We start from the raw sequence: 22,018 nt of genomic DNA, 5'->3' as shown, positions 1-22,018 counted from the left end.
GCGGGCAGACCCACTTCCTGCACCTCTGAGCACATGGACCCCTGCCCCACCCTGTGCACGTGCTGTGACTGGCTTTGCGTCCACCTAGCTCTCCCAGTTCCAGGTCCCCATTTTTTCACAGGGGCCGGGATTTCCACATTGCCACAACTGCTTCTTTCTCATTCTAGATCTGGGCAGGGATACCATGTGGCCCCCTCCAGATGACCTCCAGCCCATCTTACATCAGGTCTAGCTCTGCTCAGGCCCTCCGAGTGCCCTCCCCTCCAGGAAAGGGGCATTATTGTTCTGATCAGTCTTATTCTCCATGTGGGCAAGGTCACTGCATGCTACACATTCCTGCCGTGCTGGGTCTCTTCTCTCTTTAGGGAAAGGGAAAAGCACTTGGTGGATGACTGAACTCCCTTCTCCTGCCCCGGATGGCTCTGACCCAAGAGCCCCGAGTTTAGGGATTATTGGGCTTAGGAATTCATAATGTGGTACATTATGTTATAACCCTTTGTTATATCACCTGCCGTGGGTTGAACTGTCTCCCCGAAATTCCTATGTTGAAGTCCTAACCCCCAGGACCTCAGAATGTGACCTTATTTGGAAGCGGGGCTGTTGCAAACATAATCAGTAAGGACGGGGTCAGCCTGGAGTTGGGTGGGCCCCTAATCCAACATGACCGATGTCCCTATAAAAGGGGTAATTTGGCCACAGAGGCACAGAGAGAAGGCCATGCAGAGATGTAAGGCAGAGAGACTGGGGGATGCTCCTACAAGCCAAGGAGCACCAAAGACTGACAGCAGACCCCAGAAGCCAGGGGAGGGCCCTGAAACAAATTCTCCCTCATCCCTGGCCTCAGGAGGAGCCGACCTTGCCAGCACCTTGATCTTGGACTTCGAGCCTCCGGAACTGAGACAATACGCTTCTATTGCTGAAGCCACTCAGTTAGTGGCAGCTTGTTCTGACAGCTCTGGGAAACTAATACATACCCAGTGAGGAAGCCTCTGGGGACGCGGGGGGACGTTAGGCAGGGCCGGTTGTCTGTGGCTATAACAACACAAAACGGCACCAAGTCCCCGTCCCGTTCCTAGAGCCCTGTGTGCAGCGAGGTAGAGCTCAGGGTTTGCAGAAGCACTGGGCACTACCTCTTCTTTGACTTCCAGGAAGCAGAGCTTGCTGCCCCCCATCCCTGACCTTCCATCAAGCACCAAAGTGACTCTCCGTGTATTTACTGCCTGGGATACGAACCAGGGAAACCTCTGCCAGCAGGCTCTATTCAGGGGAAGACGTTTATGCTTCCTGCCCCTGACGCCCTGACACAGCTCCCCACTCAAAGCCCCTAGAGGGAGAGCCCACGCTCTGGGTCCGCAGGGCAGACTGGGGAGAGGGAAGGAGATCCAGGAGCCCGCTTTTCCAGCATTCCAGGTGCTTCTGCAGCACGTGGTTCAGGGGTGCGCAGCGAGTACCCTGGGGGTCTCCGAGCACCGCCAGGATGGGGGGGAGGTGTGAGATGCCGCTGGACTGGGGCCTGTTCACACGTCGGAAGCAGAGCCCAGAGATGGATATTCTTCTGACTCCGGGTGACGCACAGCAGGTCCCTACAGACCCCCGCCCCGCACCTCACTCCGCCAGTCCTAGGTGCCTGGCTCCAACTCCGCACCCCTCTGCCCTGTATTTGTTAGGGGGATTCTTCCAGGGAGCCATGCTCCTCTCTCTCAGCAGGAAGCCCTCGGATCCAGGTCACTGGCTGGTCCCTGTGCTGGCTGTCACCACAGAGGGCGGATGAGGCCCGGGAGCCCCTGACCCCGCACCCTTCACCCCTATGTCTCATCCCTACCCGGCAGCCTGGCAGTCCTGGTCCCCGCAGGGAGGATGGGGGTACCTTTGCCAGAACTCCAAGACATTTTCTGAGCCTCCAGAGAGACCCGTGTCTCCATTCTGCTCGACAATGAGAATCTCCAAGGAAACTAAATTCTGGGCTGAGGCCAGGACCAGCAAGATCAACAGCTGTAGGCTCAGCTCCCCTTCTGGGTCCCCTGGGGCTCAAGGCTTTGACAGCCACTTCACAAACGTTCTCTCAAGCCCCTGATAGAGGCCCCCCTGCTGTACAGAGGAGGAACCACAGCACGGTGATGTGCCAAGGCCACACAGCCTGGAAAACCCAGGATTGGAAGCCTGGGCTGTGGGCACCAGTGACCACGTGCCTGCCTGGCGCCAGGACGCCGCTCCCAGCTCCTCGACCCGGTTCCAGGGTACAAAGACCTTTACCTTCAACTCTTGCATGTAAAGCGGTAAATTAGCGCCCTCTCTGTACACCTTCAGTACCTCCTTCATCTCTCCTCCCCACGCTGCCGTGCACACGCATGCCTGTACACACACACACACACACACACACACACACACACACACACACACGCGCTGTACACCAAAGGCAACGTGGGCCACAGAACATTCTTTGGGAAGCCAGCCTGATGTCTTCCCAAGACTCCTGGAGAACTTGTGTATTTGAAGAACTGTAAGTAATAAGCTGACACTTTACATTTTCATGAGACATTAGAATGGAAGGCATTTTATTAAAAGAATACTAACACTGGACAACCACCTGCATATTAAACCGCTCTGCCATCTACATAATTCCATGACTTTGAAAAGCCACAACAATGGTGCTGTCAGATCCACTAATGCTTCAAAGCCGCACTCTGGTGATTTGGGACAACCGTAATTATTCGGAAGCATATGTCACTGCAGAGATAATAGCCTTAGGAATGCTTCTAGACATGTGAATTTTAATTCAGAGAAAATTAATTAGAGCTTTTGGATGAGAATCTGTTGCGGACCTTCAGACCCTGCTCAAACACTTGGATAAAGTCAGATGTGACCCATCAGGGCTTCAAGGACATGGGAGCCGGTATGAGTGTGTAATAGAAGGTAGTGACTCCCCGTAAGAGCGAAGGTGGAGATTTCCAGATGTTTTCCACGGTCATCTGCCATGCCCCAAGGTGCAGGTTTAAGTGGCTCTTTGGTTGGGACAGTCAGTGAACTTTCTGAAAGGTATTTATTTGCTGCACGGTCCGCACTGTGCCAACCAAGTCTACTGATAGGTCCAGCTGCCAGAGCTGATGGCCTCTGGGCCCTACTCCCGGTCTACCGAAGCTGCTATCAGCCAGGTGGTCAGAGGTGGCCCCATGCAAACCCACCACTTCTACCTGCCTTTACCCATAAGAGTCTGGGGCTATGTCGGGGTTCATACCGAGATGCTTGGGCATAGGAAGTTGGATGGACATCCACCTTGTAGTTGGGCATCTCTATATTTCCAGTTGCCTGGTCCCTAGGCTTTGGAGATGCAGCATGGCTGCGAGGCTAAATTATTGCCAACAGGTTTGATACTGACCTTTAACCCATAATTCTGCCAGTTATTACTCCTGTGACTTGAGGTAACTCATCTTACCTCTGACCCTTGGTAAGACAAGGATTCTAATACTTACCTTGCAGGAGAGCTGTACTAGGTGCAATCAGGTGTGTACTGGTAATCCCTCGGTGCATTACAGGTGTCCAATGAGAGGTGACAGGTGCAGTTATCAAGACTTCGTGTTCTCCAAGAAGGGGAGCTTGAGAACCTATCTGAAGACCTGAATGGTTCTTGACCCAGGCATGATGCTTTCCCCCACCTAAGAAAATTATCAGACAGATGGGAATAGTTGGGGACCCCCTCTGAGCCAGCCAGATCTTCCTGATCGACTCAAAAAGGTGGCAGAGCTCACCGCAGAAGCCCCTTCTCTTCTCCAGTGTTCCAGTTCTGCCAGCTCCCAGCGTTCACCACTGTGGTCCCGACGCGGACCCACCCTCTTGCACGCATCCCCATTTATAAGGCTGGAATGGGTGCAAGCAGCAAAACAGGCCATGTGGATAGACAGTCACTGCAGAGGGGGGGCAAAGATGAGCTTCCCAGCTGGCAGCTCAATGATCGGTTTAAGCGACACCTGGACAGCTGGCTCCCGGTCATCCCCCAAACTGCATCTTTCTGGTTCTGAGTGGGTCACGGCACAGAGTGCCTTCCTACTTCCTTCTGGGAGGAAGGCGGGAGTCCCCGTGTACCCAGAGGAGAAGCAGAGCAGTGCAGCGCGGACTCCGCGCACGGGCTTTGGTTCCAGGCAGACCTGAGCTGGGACCACGGCTGAGTCAATGACTGGATCGGGTGAGGCTAGCACCTGTCTGAGCCTCAGTATCCTCATCTCGAAATGAGGATGGGATGTAAGCATGGAGGGTGGCGCAGGTCCAGGCACAGAGGTGGGGCTCAACAGGATTCGTTTCGGAGCCAGAGCTGGTTCTGGGTCTTGACCTTTTTCGTCTCTGAATTCCACAGGGTCTGGCAGTTGCTGCCTCGGTGGTTTTGACTGTCATGTCCATGCAGGGAGCGAGGTAGAGAACAATGAGTCGGTGCTGCATCTGGAGAGTCCCCGGTGCCGCTCCGTGGCTATCCAAGGCTGGCCTCAGGCCGCCCTGCTCCCTGTGCCTTGTGAGCCCAATGACCTTTGCAGTTCCTTCCCTCTCTGTGCCTCAGGTCCCCCGTCTGCAGAGTGCAGCTCCCACGGCTTGCCCAGCCCACCCCTCAGGAGCACTGTAGGGTCCAGGAGGATAACATGAAAGTGCCTGGAAGGCACAGCATGTCAGGTCCAGCTAACCTGGTGCCAGAACGTAACTCCTAGCTCCCACGGGCCCACCTCTGCCCGACATGCTGCCTCCTGGTGCTTGTTAACCCTCGTGAAGCCAGGAGCCCTACACACCTCAGGGACCTGACTCCTGGCACGGTCCACACCCACCTCATATTCTGGTTGCTTCTTTAGGCCCCAGACTGCCGCTGAGCTCAATTCACTTGAACCATCATCAACCAAGCACCTGGCAGGTTGGAGAGACACAGATGCCTACCGCCCCCAGGAGAGCCTGTGTTGCGTGACCAAGGAGGTGACCTCCTTCATCCTGAGCTCTCAAACTCTCCAGGGCTCACCCCTGCCCTCTTCCCAGGGTTTCTGCCTGTCTCAGGGCAGGGTGGCACTCCACAAGGCCTGCTGAGGGTCAGCCGGCTGCCTGAGTCCCGGAGGACCTATGTGATGGTTAATGTCACGTGTCAGCTTGACTGGCCACGGGTGCCTAGATTAAACATTCCGTTTCCAAATGTACTTAGAGGAGTCGAATCAATGCGCTCAATAAGGCAGATTGCCCTCCCCAACTGGATGGGCCTCAGCCAACCTGCTGAGGACTTGAATAGAGCCGGAGTCAGAGGAAAGAGGAATTTGCCCCTTTCTTTCTTGCCTCAGTGATTGAGCTGGGACATCTCGTCTCACCTTCTCTGGCCCTTGGGCCACGACTTATACCATCAGCTCTCCCAGGTGGCTGGGCCTTCAGATTCAAACGGAGTCACACGCCAGCTTTCCAGAGTTTCCAGCTTACAGAGGGCAGATTGGGGGCCTTCTCACACTCTCTCTACTATCGACCGCTCTGTCGATCTATCGACCTATGTGTTTGTCTTACTTGTCTGTTTCTCTGGAGAATCCCGATACAACATGGTCATTTGACAAGGTGACCTACCCCCGTGGGCAAGAGGGCTCTGGGGAAGGGAGTCAGGGAGCAATCTTTGCATGCCAGATACTACCATGCCACAGCCACAGACGTGAGTGAGAAAGCAGGGGAGGGGTGGAGTCTGCGAAGACCCACTGGAGAGTTCTGAGAGTATGAAGAGCTGGTAGATAGCCCATTGAGGTTGGAGGCCCAGATGCAGCACGGACTCAGTGCGAGACTCTAGGCAATGCAACGGCCCCCTACAACCCAGGCTTGTTTCCTCATCAGTGAAGTGTGTGTGTGAGTGTGAGTGTGTGAGTGTGTGAGTGTGTGTGTGTGTGTGTGTGTGTGTGTGTGTGTGTGAACTGGAGCTGTGGTTCTCAACACCACTCAGGATTAGAATCCCCTGGGAGGTTTTAAAACCACCAATGCCAGGCACCACACCTGGGGATGCTAATTTAACCGGTCCAGTGTGAGGTCTGGGGGTTTAAGCTCTCCAGGTAACGCTAATGTGAAGCCAAGTTGGCAACCCACAGCAGCTGATTAGGAACTGAAAACCACACAGCCGGTGCCCCTCTCCTCAGGCAGGGGAGGCACTCATTCACTGCCCTTCCCACCCACTCCCGGCCTGGCTTCACACTGCCTCTCAGCACGTGTTCAGCTGGGCACAGGCTGTGGGTTCCTACTGGCCCCCAAGGTGCAACCAGCTTGCGCTCCCTGTATGAGATGCCCATGAGGGGACCTTCCGCTTCCAACACCCACGGCTCTAGGTTCTCCACAAGGAATCACTTCCTGCAAGAAGTTGAATCCTGAACTACGCTTCGGGAGCAGGGTCTCTCTTCAGCTTCTACTGAGGTGGGAGGTCGAGTGTACACTTGGAAACCAGTTTGAAAAGAGCAGGAGAATCTGTCACCACCTGAAGCAACCTGCATTCCAGTGTTGGTGACAATAGACAGGGTTATCTGATGGACTCCCTGTACTCAGTGTGTGGTTCCTGGCCTGGACTGTCAGCAAGAAGGGAGAGTTTGGGGCAGGTTCTCTGGGGGTGAATATGAGAGCAAATCCTGCCCCACCCCACGCTGTTTGGCAGCGTGGACACCCTGGCCATGGAACTGTGGTTCTGATGTGACCTGGGCCACACCCAGCACACACCTGGAGCCCACAGAACTCCCCACATGTAACGAGCACGCGGGCACACGCCCACCTCCCTGGGGTGTGCCTGGGGCCTCCCGTGACCATAAACACGACGCACCCATCAGAATCTCTTCTCCCCTCAGTCATAGGAGGGGTGTAGATGGAGCAGGTGGTTCCAAGACGGGTATAATTTCATGGGAGCTAACTCTGTGTTTATGTGCCAGCCACAAACATCGCTCCCTGCCACCCTAGTTGGGGCCTGATGTCCCCCCATTCAGGCCGTCCAGGAGCCCCTGCCTCGGTGCCCCTGAGGTGGTGGAGGGAGGCAGTGACTTTGTTGCGCCATGGATGCTCCTCAATAAACTCTGATATTGGGCAGGACACTGGATAGGGAAGGAAGGGAGGCAGAGAGTCCTGAGCACTCTTGGAGCGCAGCAGGAACGGGGGCTCCAGGGAAGTGAAGGTCACGTGATATGAGCATCTAGAAGTCAAGGGGAAGACGAAGCTGGGAGGAAGGGCTTCAGCACAACTCCTGGCCTAGGCCTCTCTGACTACAGACGAGTGCTGTCCAATAGGGGACAAGGCAAGCCACAGGTGTGCAAAGATGCGGGTGAAATTAATTTTAATCGTATAGTTTATTTAATCCAAGATATCACCATTCCCCATGGAATCAATATAAAAAGTATATATATATTTGGTCATGCTAAGCCATGGAAACCCAGTGTGCATTTTATACCTACAGTGCGTCTCAATTCAGACAGGCCGTGTTCAAGTGCTCTAAAGGAACCCATGACTGGTGAACCCCTGCAGGGCTCTAAATCTGGCTCATGCTGTCCCTTCTGCTTGGATCGTCCCTCCAGCATAGCCACGCCCACTTCACAAGGTTGGTCCAGGAAGCTCCAGCCAGGCGAGCTCGCTCCTGCCTCAGAAATATTGGACACTGTACGTATCGGATGACGTCACATAGTGTTCTGTCTGGGTGCGAGGGCCGTATCTACAGGGTCAGTGTCTCCGCAGAGGAGGTCTCCTGAAGGACCTCACCAACCTATGCCTCCTCTGCAGGGTCTTTTTTATGCTCTGCACAGAGAAGGTGCTGGAGAAACGTGTGCTGGAATGAAATGAGGGAATGTTTGCATATTTTATGAGGTTTGCTTAGGACGGTTCCTTTGTTCACATAAGAAAGCCAGGACAGGAGCAGGGTGGACTGGTGGCGGTGGGGGAAAGAGTCTCTTCGATAAATGGTGTTGGGGAAACTGGATGGCCACATGCAGAAGAATGAAACTGGACCACTTTCTTACGCCGCCCACAAAAATAAACTCAAAATGGATTACAGACCTAAATGTCAGACCCGAAGCCGTAAAACTTCTAAAAGAAAATACAGGCAGTAATTTCTCTGACATCAGCCGTAAAAACACTTTTCTAGATCTGTCTCCTCAGGCAAGGGAAACAAAAGCAAAATTAAACTATTGGAACTACACCAAAATAAAAAGCTTCTGCACAGCAAAGGAAACCATCAACAAAGTGACAAGGCAACCTACGGAATGGTAGAAGATATTTGTAAATGACATATCCGAAAAGGGGTTCATCTTCAAAATGTATAAAGAACTTACACAATTCAACACAAAAAGAACAAATAATCCAATTAAAAGATGGGCAGAGGACCTGAATAGGCATTTTTCCAAAGAAGACAGACAGACGGGCAACAGGCACATGAGAAGACGCTCAACATCACTCATCGTCAGGGAAATACAAATCAAAACCACAATGAGATAGCACCTCACACCTGTCAGAATGGCTAGAATCAAAACCACAGGAAATAACAAGTGCTGGCGATGATATGGAGAAAAGGGGGCCTTCGTGCACTGCTGGTGGGGATGCGACTTGGTACAGCCACTGCGGAAAACAGTATGGAGGTTCCGCAAAAGATTAAAAATAGAATTACCATATGATCCAGTAATTGCACTACTGGAGATACATCCCAAAGAAAATGAAAACACTAATTCGGAAAGATATATGAATACCTGTTTATAGCAGCATTATTTATAAAAGCCAAGATATGGGAGGAACCCAAATGTCCACTGACTGATGATGAATGGATAAAGATGTAAGATATATATTATATATAGTGGAATATTACTCAGCCATAAAAAGAATGGAATCTTGCCATTTGCAACAACATGGATGGAGAGCTGGTGAGTATAACGCTAAGTGAAGCAAGTCAGAGAAAGACAGATACTATGTGATTTCACTCATATGTAGAACTTAAGAAACAAAAAAGAAGAAACAAAGAGAAAAAACAGACAGACAAAAAAACAGACTCTTAAATACAGAGAACAGAGAGGTGGTCGCCAGAGGGGAGCGGTGGGCAGGGGCTGGGTGAAAGAGAGGGCATCAAGAGTGCACTTGTCAGATGAGCACAGAGTAATGCACAGAATTGTTGGATCACTGTATTATACACCTGAAACTAATACCACACTGTTTGTTAATTATACTTCAATAAAAAAGTAAAGTTAAAATTTACCCCCCCCCCAAAAAAAGAGTCAAGATAGGAGCCAGGACGGTGGTGGCAGTGAGTGGGCCTGGGGGTGGCTTCCCCAGAGCTGTATTTTGTATGTATGAGGTTTTCTGGGCATAGCTTTTTCTCCTTAGTAAGTTGCCATTCATCCCCATAAAAGAGGAACAGTTCTGTGAATATTTTTAAAAACCCCAAGTGCATCAAATCCATTTGGAGGGAACATATTGCATTGTGAATCTACTATCAGTTTTACTGAAATGTTATTTTCTGGGCACCATTAGATGAACCAGGCTATAATCAGAAAAAAAGGAAAATTTTGTTGGGAAATGAGATTAAGCCAGAGAAAAATCCAATAGTTTAAAGCTGGAGCCACATTACCTAGTCTCCTCTGAGGGTTCAAGTTCCCGTCGTCAGCCCACAGGTCCCCTCTCCGGTGGGATCTAAGAGGAGAGCCGTCTGCCTGCCCTCCCCTGCCATTGCCTCTTTCCTCGTTGGATTAATCCCCTCAATGCACGCGCCAGCCCATCACAAGTACAAGGGAGGGAGGGCCAACCACAGATGTCATCCATGCCAGGCCTGTGCTATCCACGCTCCCCATGCTCAAAGGCTTCAATCCTCAAAACAACCCTAAGTGGCAGGCACTGCTCACTTCGATGGGAGGCCGGAGGCTCAGAGAGGTGGTATCACTGGCCCAGGGTCACACAGCAGGAAGAAGTGCAGCTGTGGTTTGAACCCAAGTGGGCACGTTCCAGAGCCTATGCTGGTCACCGCCCCGTGGCCCCGCCCTTAGACAGCAACAGAAACCCACTTGTCTCTGCCTGGGTTTTGTGGACCTTGGAAAACCTGATCTATGCAAGCTCCGGAATCCTGGCGGGATGTGGCGCATCTAGACCAAGGGTTCTCACCCAGGGGTGATGCTGATCCCCAGGGCAGTGTCTGATGACATTTCTAGTTGTGAACACTGGGGAGCAGGAGCGGGGTAGTGGCGAGTTGTTGGGTAGAAGACACAGTGCTGCTAACGGCCTCCAATATGAGCAGCCCCACCCGAAAGGGGATCCCACACAAAATGTCAGTAGTGGGGAGGGGAGGTCTAGTCAACGGTTCTAGAAGGAAGAACTATCGGCTCTTGCTCTGCCCAAGTCAGACCTACCCAGAGACCTGCAGACCGTCCCAGGTCCTACATGCAAAGCGAGAATTCCCCCAGAGAAGGCGGCTGTGAAGAGATAGGGGAAGACGCTCCAAGAGAAGAAAAGATGGGGGCTGCCGTGGGGGAGTAGGGCCCCTAGGAGGAGGGGACAGATGTTCTCCTGGGCCAAAGAAAGCGGATGGCAGTACAGGGAACCAGATGACAGCTCAGGAGAAGGACGCACGGGAGGTACAGGGAGACCTTACAGTGGGCTCCGCCTCCCCAGAGCATGGAAGCCCACCCTGGGAGAGAGCTAGGCAGGGGGTCCCTTCCACCTGCCAGCTGAGGACACCACGGGATGCTGGGATACTGGGCTGTGTCCTCATTCAATCTCTCTCTCTCTCTCTCTCTCTCTCTCTCTCTCTCTCTCTCTCACACACACACACACACACACACACACACACACCCTGCACAGATCCTACTTCCCAGGCTCAACACCCACTTCCTAATCAAACATCAAAGTCCCTTTTTATCCTCAACTTCCTAAACAGTGAAGCCATTCCGGATACAGAGTTGTGGTTTCTTTTTCCCCTCCAGTGTGCAAAACTGATGGGATGATGCTTTTTTGCCTGGCTAAAGCACAAGAGAGAAATCCTGCAGCTAGAGCGGGTTGGCTTTTGGAACGCACGGCCCCGCGGTCAGCAAGCTGCACCTCGGAGCACAGGCGGTGGAGGATGGGAGCGAAGGTGGCCAGCTCACAACGCCTGCGCTAACGAGCGGGAGGTGCCCAGAGCGGCGGGGCAGGCAAGCCTACCTGGCTGGGCACGGGGCGAGCTCCCTGCTCCCTGGGCCGATGGCACGTGGTGCCTGCTGTTGACCAGGGTGTCCAGGCAGAGGACGCCCAGGGAGCAGGGCCACACCGTGCTCAGTGGGCAGTAGGAACCCAACCAGGGCAAGGTGTTTCCTCTGTCCATTCTCCACTTTCCTTTCCTTTTGGGGCTCTTGGGGCTACACGGTTAGACGATGTGATTTGGGAATCAAGGGGAGAGTCTTTCCCATCCCTTCTGGTTCTGAAGGCTGCATGCGCCCTCCTTCTCACCAAACCTGTCAAGTTCACTGTCACCCCAACACCCGCTCTGGAAATATGTGTCCGAGAGAGAGGCCAGTGACTGCTCCAGGTCACGTGGGCCCTGCTTTGCCCTTCAAAGGCCCAGTCCGGCCGGTGAGGCTCACCTGGTGATCACGTAGGGCGCGAAGCATATGAGGAAGGTCCCTATGAAGGTGCTGATCTTCCTGGTGGCACGCTGCCGCCTCCTTCTCTGCTCCTCCAGGCAGCGTTCCCGCACACTGCGCATGAGAGAGGGGAGGATGACTTGCTATTAATGAACACAGGCAGGGCGTTGAGTGCAGGGGCTCGGGGAGGAGCCAGAGAGACCTGAGGTCAAGTCCCGGCCATAGGCGTGTGAGACCTTGGACACGTGCATGACCTAGGACACGTGCGTGACATCGCTAAGCCTCAGGGTCATCATCTGTGAAATGTGCATAGTAATATAATAAAATGCCACCAAGGGCTCTTTGGAAAATTAAATGCAAAAAGCACACAGATGCACGGAATGCATTCAATGCGTAAAGCACATAAAGCAATTAACACAGTGCCCAAGGGCAAGTAAACATAAATTCTCATTGTTACTTCTCATGAAATTCACTGATCACCTGCTGTATGCCAGTGCCAGAGTCTACATTCTCTGAGTAGTATCTCTAATTCTTGTCTTTACTGATATTCATCTTGCTGGGTGTGCTCGACCTGCCACGTGGGTTTCACCTGCCCTGTTTTACAGTGAAGAGCATGAGCTCAGTGAAGCCAACTGGTTTGCCCAGCTGGTAAATGGAGACAGGATTTGAAGCCTTGGCTGTTTCTCAAAGCTGGTCCTTTCTACCTGGGCTGACCTGGACTCTTCCTTTCCTCCACGCCTTCAGTCCTGGATCTTCCATCCCAAAGCCTCAGCCCTGCCTGCAGCTATAGACACTGCCTTAGGGGGTCACAGGGAGAAGTCACTTGGTTCCTTCAGGGGCCAAGCTCAGTGAAGCTAATAGAACGTTTAGTCTCTGGGAAATCAGGGACACAGCTTAGAGGATGGAATCAGGAGCTTGCTGCCTATGCTTCTAACCACAGCCCGGTCCTGACTCCACCAGCTCCAGGGACTTCCGAGAACTGACATCTCATGCCAACTGAGAGAAGTGGTTTGTGCAACCTATTTCCTGTAGGCACAGGGTAATTCATGAGCACCAGTGAGCTTTCCGTTACCACCATCAGAGAGCCCGAAGGGCCAGTCCAGCTGTAAGGTCTCACATGCTCCATTCCACGGGATTCCATGTGGGCAGGTGTTTCTAGTATTTATTTATTTATTTTTAAGATTTTAACTATTTGAGAGACAGAGAGCGAGCATGAGCAGGCCGGGGGGGCGGTCAGAGGGAGAGGGAGAAGCAGACTCCCCACTGAGCAGGGAGCCCGATGCAGGGCTCGATCCCAGGACCCTGAGATCATGACCTGAGCCGAAAGCAGATGCTTAACCGACTGAGCCACCCAGGCACGCCATCTACTGTGTATTTTTAAAATAAATCACATTATTCCAAAAACGCACAAGGAGGAAGACTGCAGACAGAGCTGCCCAGGATGTGGAGATAATCTGGCCGATAATATAGGCCCTTGCTATAGAGCCCCAGCTCCAGAATTAGGCCAGTCTGTTCGAGGAAAGCAAGGGGCGGAGGGAATGTGCATGAGCCAGGTTCACAAGCAGCATGAATGCCAGGGGGGCGACCTCCCCATCCTTCCACAAGGACTACTGTTTTAACAGTGAATTAAAACGGGCCCCTGAAATTCTTGCAGGACTTCTTCCCCTTGCCTTGGAATGTAGAGTTGGGAACGGGAGTTTGGTTTTATACAAACAGGTTTCACACTGGCTGAAAAAGTATTAACCATTAAATCACACTAGTAATTAATTTATAATAACTAATATTAATAAAAAACCACATTTCTTGAGGCTTTAACCCGTCCCATCTTAGACACTTTGATGGAGAGTCATGTGCGTTAGTTTATTGATGCTCACAATGTCTCTGTACACTGACGACAGATACAACTATAATTTTCAAATAAGCAGATGAGGCACAGAGGGGTTAAGTAACTTGCTCAAGATCACACAGCTGGTGAGTAGTGGTGATAGGATGACCAACTTGTCCTGGGTAATCGGGACTGTCCTGGTTTTAGCACAGAAAGTCTCATATCCTGGATGCGTTGCATGGGACTGGCCCAGTTTTAAAATGGAAAACCCGCCTCCACCCAGAGCAATCCAGGGCAGTCTGTTGCCCCAGGTGATAACAGGATCTGAACCCAGGCCATCTGACTTTGGAGGCTTGGGTGTCGTCTCCCAACTAGTGGGGGGGTCTTCACCAACCCCTTGGGAGGCACCAGGGCATCATCTTATCCACAAAATCTGAAGAATACAGCCAGTGGGGGAGGAGGACTGGGGGACTTCGTCTGAGGTCACCCAGCAAGAGTCAGTCTTAATCTCCTGGCTCCCCATTTATACTTGGGTCTCTGCAGAGTCTTCTACCAATGTCCCCTGGCTCTCGTAACATGTGCACGATATGGGTGGGCATGGAGAGAAGGCACAAGTCCCCACCCAGGAGGTCTGGATGCCATGAGGTAACCAATTCATCTTGGTCTGCCCGAGATGGTCCTGGTTTTAAAACCCAAAGTCCTGCATCCTCAGAGAGCCCCGTCAGTACTTGGCAAACCAGGACGATGGGCACCCTAGGGCATGTGCGTTTGGTATATTCTCCATAACACAGGCCCTTTTGTTTTAATATTGAAATATATCCCCCCAAATGTTCATGTAATGGACTTGAGAATTGTTGGAGATTTGGGACCTGAGCCATCATGGTACACTCAGCCCTGCGAGGCATAGGGCATTCTAGGTATCTCCTAAAAAATGAGCACCACATCAAGGGTACCCCAGAGACACTGATGGTGGCACTGGGGCTGGGCCCTCCTCCCGTCTGTGACCGTGACAATGTTGTCCATTTCTCAGATGCTTCAGAATAACCCCAATGAATGAAGGAGCTCTGAGTGAGATGCCCTAGTCCCAGCTCTGCCCTCATTGCTGTGTGGCCTTGGGGAAGTCACTAAACCTCTCTGAATCTGGTTCCTCGTTTATCCAAGGGGAATTTCATAATAGCTATAACTAGAGCTACCATTTATCAGGCACAGAAATGACTCATCAGCTAGCAAGCTCTTGAGGAGTGAGGAGCTTCCTCCGGCACCCCCAGGACGGACTGAACTCCCTGCTGAGGGGCTGAGGACCCAGTTGTCTCCCCTCTCCTGGCTGTGCGAGATAGTCCTTCCTTAAAGACATGAGGAATACTTAAAAGCAGATATTGGTAAAAGCTTCGGAGGTCTTTGGGAAGAAAAACAGACATATTTCAGTGACCCGAAAGGAATAAAATAGACATTGTATAGACTGGAATGATCAGCGTCCCTACTGTACACGGTCAAAATCTGTGGGGAATAATTCTCTCTGTTCTTGCAAAGCTTTGTACAGCAGGAAGCATTGCATGGCGGGCACTTACAGACAAGTTACTTCTGTGGGTGCCTGCAGTTCAAAGCTCAACATCTGACATCCAGAAAACACCTAATCCGTCTATGTGGTATGAAGGGATGAGCCCTTAAAAAATCTCTTAGAAAATTAAGTCTCAATCATTTTTTTAAGTGACCTCCTCAAAAGAGATGATGGTAGAAACCTGTTCTGAAACCGATTTTTTTTTTAAGTGAGCCTTAAAAATCTTGAGCCAATTGGACAAAGCAAGACCATGAAAGCTGCCACTAACCTGGAGGCCTTTCTTGTTAATAGTGTGGTAGTAAGCGTGTGTCCCCAGAGCCTGACGTCTGGGTTCAAATCCAGGCTTTGCCACTTAATTGCTGTGTGGCTTTAGGCAAGTTACACAACTTCTCTGTTCATCAGCCTCCTCATCTCTAAAATGACAGTTCTAAGAGTACCTATCTCCTAAGGTCTTATTGAGATTAACATCCAAAAAGTACCTAGGACAGCGTCTGACTCAGTAAGCACTCAATAAACGCTAACCATGATTATTATCTATTCAACATGTTTACTGAATGATTACCATGTCCCAGCACTATCTTGAGCTCCAAAACCACAGGGCTCCCTCCCACTATAAAAGTCTTCTTTCTGCCCTGTGCATGTATGAGAGACAGACAGACAGAAAGACAGAAAGAGCGGCAACCAGGGGCCATGCCAGAGGAAGGAGGTCTGAGCTGACTCCTGACTCTCATGCTGGCTCTGTGACCCTCTCTGGCCTCCAGGAACCCAGTGGATACTGTCTTAATGGCCCTTGGCATGCCGCAGGTGTCTGAGGTGGATGCCGTGTCTGGGTTAGCATCCACATGGGCCTAGGCATGTCTCTGCTCTGAGACAGACTGGCTAGACCCTACAGTCACACAGTCATGTCTAGTATGGGAAACCCCCTCATCCACCTAACTCAGCTCACAGATGGAGAAAATGAGGCTCAGAGAAGAGAGGAACTTGCCCCCCTCCCCGAGAGAGTGAGATGCTAGCAGAGCTAGCACCCAGTTACTGACTCCCAGTATGGCGCTCCTGGTCAGGAACCACACGGCTGCTTCCCCGAACTCCTGCAAGAGGACGGATCCATCTTCCCTGCCCAGAGCCCCTCCTCCCCCCCCCATTTCCAGGTAAGGCCAGGGGGATGGCAGCAGAAGGAGGGCAGGGCAGCCGTGCAACCCTCTTGCTTATCATTATTGTGAAGCACAGGATGAGAGCAGCTTGCCTGCGCCCAGAACAACAGAATAAAATCACTCTGCACTTGCTCTCATTTTTTCCTCCACCACAGCTTTGCAAAACTGAGCTCCTTGACATCTTGTAGCCCTGTGAGCTGTTATTTTATTTATTTGCAGATAAGGACACAGAGGGCCAGCTGGGCTTACGCCATGCCAAGGGTCCCACAATGAGTTTAGGACAGAACCAGGACTCCTGACTCCAGGATCTGGGGTGTTTCCCCCAGATCCCACTGCCCTCCATAGGATCACAGAGAAATAAGCAAGCTGCGTCTAGCCACATGAATGCATTCTCCAGATAGTTCTGGGCAGCTGGAGTCCTCAGACTTGTAGGCTGACTCTGCAGTGCAGAGGGTAAGGGGCCCCAAATTCCCCTGGCCAGCAACATCCTCCCCAAGTACAAGCAAGGGCACCAGCGTGGGGCTTTCCAAGAGCTGACATAGGACACAGCTTCCTTGTGACAAAGAGATGGGCTTTCTGGCATCGTAACATATGGGGCCAAAGAGATGTTCCCCAGTAGGCATCAATAAATGGCAGAATGAACAGAGAAGGCCAGGAATATCTGAAGTGAATAAATGAGGCAATCACAGCCCAAATCTTCCGGTCCCAGACACCACCATGCCCAGCACGATGGTCTGGGCCCTCACTGGTCTCCAGATGACGGCAGTTGGTCCTGAGCGCATGCTCCAAGTACCCCCAGGGCAATCCAGATTTGTTTTCTGGCTTTTAAAGAGAACAAAACAAAAGGCAAAGGAACAGGCTGACCAATGGTGGAGATGACCTTGAGTTTGGGGTCAGGATGCTGGTGTGGAAAGTCATGTCCTCAGATCTCACAAGAGGGGACCTTATCCTGGGTCCTGGATGGTGAGGCGGACTACGCCCCTCCCCACGAAATGAAGACTTCATGTGCCCACCCAGAGCCCACATCATCCATTCTAGATCAAGCTCCAAGGACCCGGAACCCGGAATTCCCTGCCCAAATGCCCCGATCCTACTTCCAGAACATGAGCAGGCACCGTCCCCAGGCCCATCCTCCAGAGGGTGGACAATGCCACAGGTGTGCTCGCTTGGGGCCTGAGTAGTGGAGGCTCCTCGTGGTACTGGGTAGAGCCAGGGGTGGGGAGGAGAGGCAGGGGCTGTGTGCTTGGAGCCAGCTCAGCTTTCCCCACCACGGACGAGGCTGAACTCCAAGGAGCCTGAGAATTCTAAATTCGAACCCAGCCTTGCAAAGTGTTATAAATGTATACTTGTCAAGGTAGGAGGATAGAACATATTTCATTTAACAGTTTGTAAGCTTAATTTAGAACTTCTAAATATTTATATAGATGATTTATGAGCCTCTATTTGCACTTTTGTCCCATCTATAAATCTTAAGGGCAGAACCAGGCACAAGTTTTGGCTTGAAACACATCCTAGACCTGTTAAATTAGGCAAGTGCCTTTGCCCTTCTTCCCTGGGTCTCCCAATTTCCTCATCTGTAAAATCAAGGGCACAGTGAGGTTATCTCCATGGGCCCTTCCATTTCCTATGCCACAGCTCGGATGCCCTCCAGGGTGGACCCTTTAGCCAACCCTCCCTAGACCCTGATCACAAGGATGAATGTGCTTCACCATCCCGTGGAGAAGTCCCTGACCCATCCCGATGAGTGGCGGCCCTCAGCTGGACTGGGGGACCAGGGATGTCACGTCGGTGCCCCGGCACCCCACCTTTGTCCCACGTCAGGTGAAAGCCCACAACTCTCAGCACCAGGGAGAGGACCCACCATCCCTCGTCCGGAGCTGTGGTTTGGGAGAACAGAACCAAGCAAATGGAGCAATCAGAGGACCAGGTGGGTAATAAATATTAGGAATTCTTAATTGCTTTACGAATGTCGCAACTTGAAAAACCACCACAGGAAGACAGGAGTGGGGAACGTCTCTCAGGACAGATTTAATTTAAACCAGAGGGTCTTTTGGCGTTATTGAAACCAAGGAGTCCAGTCTGCCACTCACGGGGTTAAACACTCTGTGGGAAGAGCAGGCCCCAGCAGGGAGCTTTCTGACAAACGTCACCCTGGGCCTCAGGGAACTCAAAAACGGGTCCCTCCTAATTAAGTCTCAGGAGGCCGTTAGTGTGGTGGCTGTTAAGGAAAACTTCCAGCGAGCAATGACTCCACCTCCCGCCCTGGCTGTCCAGATAAGGAAGCCTGGCTTCTGCTGATCCCCAGGTGCCCCTGGCTGTCAACACCAAACCAGCCCGGGAGGCTTGGCTGATCTTTCTGGAGCTTTCGTGCCTAGGGCTTGGAGGCTCGAGGGGCAGCCTTCTCCGTCAGACCGAGCTAGCTCTGCAGTTTCTCCTTTACGGAGAGGAAGAGTTTAGAGCTGCCAGGAAAGAAGGCTGTGGATCAGCTGCGAGGAAGCTGGTGTCCTCCTGTGTGTGCCCATCACCCACCCTCTCGCTCTGGGGACCTGACTCTGTGCAGAAGGCAGGTGGGGTTCACTGAAGGGACAGTGCCGTCACATCTGCTTGCTACGCCGTAACCTCAGGCCGGCCCTCGGCCGGTGGGGTCTGTCTGAACTGGCCGAGGGCCATCCCTGCCCCAGGAGCCCTTCCCCTACCCTGGTGCAGACTAGCGCTATCCTTTGGCCCCGCACGGCCCCATGGCACTGGGAGTCGGGGTTCCTGAAAGCATCCCAGGGCTTCGAAGAGGTCAAGGTTCCCCCAGAGGGGACCAGAGGGAGCATGCTGGCCTGGAGCCAGTGACAGGTTTGCAAGAGTGGAGATGGCCTTATATCCCAAATGGGCTAAAAAGAAGCCACGGCCCCTCCTGTTCTGGAACGTGGAATGGCAGCAGGGATGGGACGTGCACTGGTCTGAATAAGAACGGATTCCTTTCCTGGTTCAACACCTTCTCTGCCTAGACTCATGGTGGGAGGGCCCGTGATAGGAATCGTTCTGGTCCCGGTTGTTCAACAACATTCCCTCAGCTTCTAAAACAGCCCCAGTCAAGTCCTGGGGATGCACCTTCTAAAGTGAGGTCCTCACGCCCCGGGAGATGGCAAAGGGGAGCAGTTCTGCAATTGCGGCTGCGGAGTATTTCCGAAAGCGACACTGAACCGTCAACAGATGCGGGCAGTGAGTCAGCCATGTCTTTGTAGTCGGCGTGAATGCATGTCCCCTATGACGTGCACATGTGGTGACCCATCTGTTAGACGTGCAGTCTACACATGAACACGTGCAACTGTGTGCGTGCGGCTCACACGTGTGTACACGTGGGTTCATAGGCCCTGGTGTCTTTGTGCTATTGGGCATTCACATGTAAACACTGTGCATGATTCCGCGGGGAACACTCTGTGGCTGGAAGCCTTGGCCCGGCACGGAATGAGGGGCCATTCTGGGGCGAAACAGTGGACACACGCGTGCATGCCTTTGCGTGCGCAGACACAGTAAAGTTTAAGGGCTCTTCTTTCTATTGCTCATGGGCAGAAACAACTCACACTGAAGGAACGCTTGCTCAGACTGGCACGTCCAGTCTGTCCACCTCAGCCACAAGCTTGCTTCTCCTTGGGTGGGGAGGGGCATCCACACCGTAAGGACCCAACTCCCTCACTGCCCCCAGCCACCCCCCTGAGGAGTTCTCTGTCTAGCTCGCTTTCTGCGCCATCTGGAAGCCAAAGCCCCCTGATTTAGGGTCCTGGGCGACAGAAGGGAAGGCTGCCCTTCCCTGGGGTGATGAGATCTAAAACGGCAGAGTCCTCAGAGACACCACCAAGTGTTTCCTTCCTTGGGTTCCTAGTCCCATAAGGAAAACCAAGGTGAGCTCAGGACACCTCAGCTAAGAGTTTCCTCCTTCCTTCCCCGAAATGCTCCAGGGGATGGCAGGAGTTCCTAGGGAGTGGCTGCACCTGAAATGCCCACCCCGACCTGCCTTTCTGAGACAGTGGCCCGGTGAGGGTGCAGGTGGGGTGGGTGGGTTTTTCCCAGGAACCTCGTGGGTGACACTCCCCCTGCAAGTGCCTCCGGCCTCCAAGTCTGGGGGCCACAGGGCAGTGCCGTTTGGGAAGAGCAGGAGAAGCCCCCCTCCAGTTCCCTCAAGAGCCCTTCAGATGCTCCTTTAAGGTTCCACAGAGGAAGGTGCAGCCCGAGGACTGTCTCACACACACAGGATCAGGAGACAGAGGCAGTGCCACACACAGAGAAAGGAAAGACCCAGAAAAGCACCATGTTCCCACAAGAGCTCTCGAGGGGCTCCCCAAGCATCTAAGCCACACTCTCAGGGCCCTCATCAGAACCCTTTAAAGGACTCAAGCAGTGAACAGAGATCACTGCCTTCTCGCGCGCTGTTTAAAGTGAAATCTACAAACACATCAAAGAAGTATCAGAGAAGTCCAACAGAGTTCTGACTCTGCTTCCTACCCCGAGGCTTCAAAAAACGTACATACTGTTTCACCCACGTTTTTGGTGGTTTGCTTTGTGGATGCTCTAAGCACCCGTCTCAAGACCGGCAGCACTTGTCCCTCCCCCGACCCGAGTTTTCAGAAGCAGGAATGGAGGCTCCGTGGCATAGGGGCCTGCTCGAGACCACAAGCTGGGGCGTGGGGGGACACAAGAACCCCCTTCCTCCCACCAAGAGCCCTCCCCAAACTGAGCCTCCCCTCCCACAGCCCTGCCCCCGGCCCCCCCACCCTCACCTGGGGTGGATGTCGACGAGCAGCACGAGCGTCTGCATGGTGATCACGTCGATGCGCTTGCAGTGGAAGCGAGCCACCTTGAGCACCTTGAGGTACGTGCAGCAGAGCACGACGAAGGACAGCAGGAAGCTGAGCGCGTGGAAGGCGCCCGTGAAGACGGCGAAGCGCAGGCGCTCGTCCGGCCGCCGGCTGCACAGCGTGCACGACGCGTACAGCTGGTGGAAGCCGAGCCAGGACAGGGCGAGCGCGGCGGCGGGGAAGGCGAGCGCGTGCAGCCACGTGTAGGCCACCATGAGCGCGGCGTCGCGGAGGCGCATCTTGGCGCGGTAGCTCAGCGGGAAGACCACGGCCACCCAGCGGTCGATGCTGAGCGCGGCCATGCTGAGCATGGAGTTGGTGGCCAGGAAGGTGTCGAGGAAGGCGGCCAGGCGGCACAGGCGGTCCCCGGCGGGCTGCCGCTGCGCCACGACGCCGGCCAGCGTGAGCGGCATGTTGAGCACGGTGCACAGCAGGTTGCCGCACGTGAGGTTGAGGGTGAAGAGCGCCGGCGCCTGGCGGCGGATGTCCGCGCTGTGCAGGAGGCACAGCAGCACCAGCGCGTTGGACAGCAGCGAGACGCCCATCGTGCCCACCAGCAGCCCCGCCAGGCCCGCGTCCCACGAGTTCATGGTGCGCGCCCGCCGCGGCGCTCAGGGCCCGCCACCCGGCACCGCCATGGCGCCCCCGCCGCCGCTCAGCCCCGCGCCGCCGCCGCCGCCGCCGCCCCGCGGCCCCCCAGCGCCCGCCGCCATGGGCCCCCCGCGCCGGCGCCCCGGAGCTGGCTGCCCGGCGCCCGCCCGCGGTCCTCACCCCATCCCTCTACCCGCGGTCTGCCGCCGCGGCGCGCACGCCCGCCGGCTCCCTGGCTCTCTCGTCCTGCCCTCTCCCTGCTCGCTCTCCCTTTCTACTCTCCCCTCCACTTTCTCGCTGCCTCCCGCCCGCTCCCTCTCCCGCTCTCTCCTGGCTGGGCTTCTCTTCCCTCTCTCCCACTGCTGTTCTCTCCGTCTGTCTCTCCCACCCCCAATTTTCTCCTCCCCTCCGGTTCCTCCCCCTCCTCTTCTCTCCCTCTCTGGAATCCGGCTGCTTCTATCACAGAAATCCCCGCTGATGCGCACAGGCGCCCTCAC

At 53.6% G+C, this 22,018-nt stretch overlaps 1 protein-coding gene across 4 annotated transcripts in view; it reads right to left on the bottom strand.

Moving 5' to 3' along the window:
* Positions 1–21,570, bottom strand: part of GPR26 (G protein-coupled receptor 26) — an 81,016-nt gene extending 59,446 nt beyond the window's left edge. For 3 of the 4 annotated variants that reach the window (XM_027596165.1, XM_027596163.1, XM_027596161.2), the window contains exons 1-2: positions 20,853–21,570; positions 11,550–11,663 (exon numbers count right to left, since the gene is read on the bottom strand). In XM_027596165.1, the coding sequence (XP_027451966.1) occupies positions 11,550–11,663; positions 20,853–21,520 (782 nt within the window). In that variant the 5' untranslated portion in view covers positions 21,521–21,570. Of the gene's footprint in view, positions 1–3,470; positions 3,654–11,549; positions 11,664–20,852 lie in introns of all 4 variants that reach the window. The other variant, XM_027596164.1, reaches the window with a different exon arrangement.
* Positions 21,571–22,018: the final 448 nt, after the last annotated feature.

Source organism: Zalophus californianus, chromosome 15 (assembly GCF_009762305.2).
Source record: "Zalophus californianus isolate mZalCal1 chromosome 15, mZalCal1.pri.v2, whole genome shotgun sequence".
Lineage (NCBI taxonomy): Eukaryota > Metazoa > Chordata > Mammalia > Carnivora > Otariidae > Zalophus > Zalophus californianus.
This window is presented reverse-complemented; position numbering and strand designations above follow the sequence as displayed.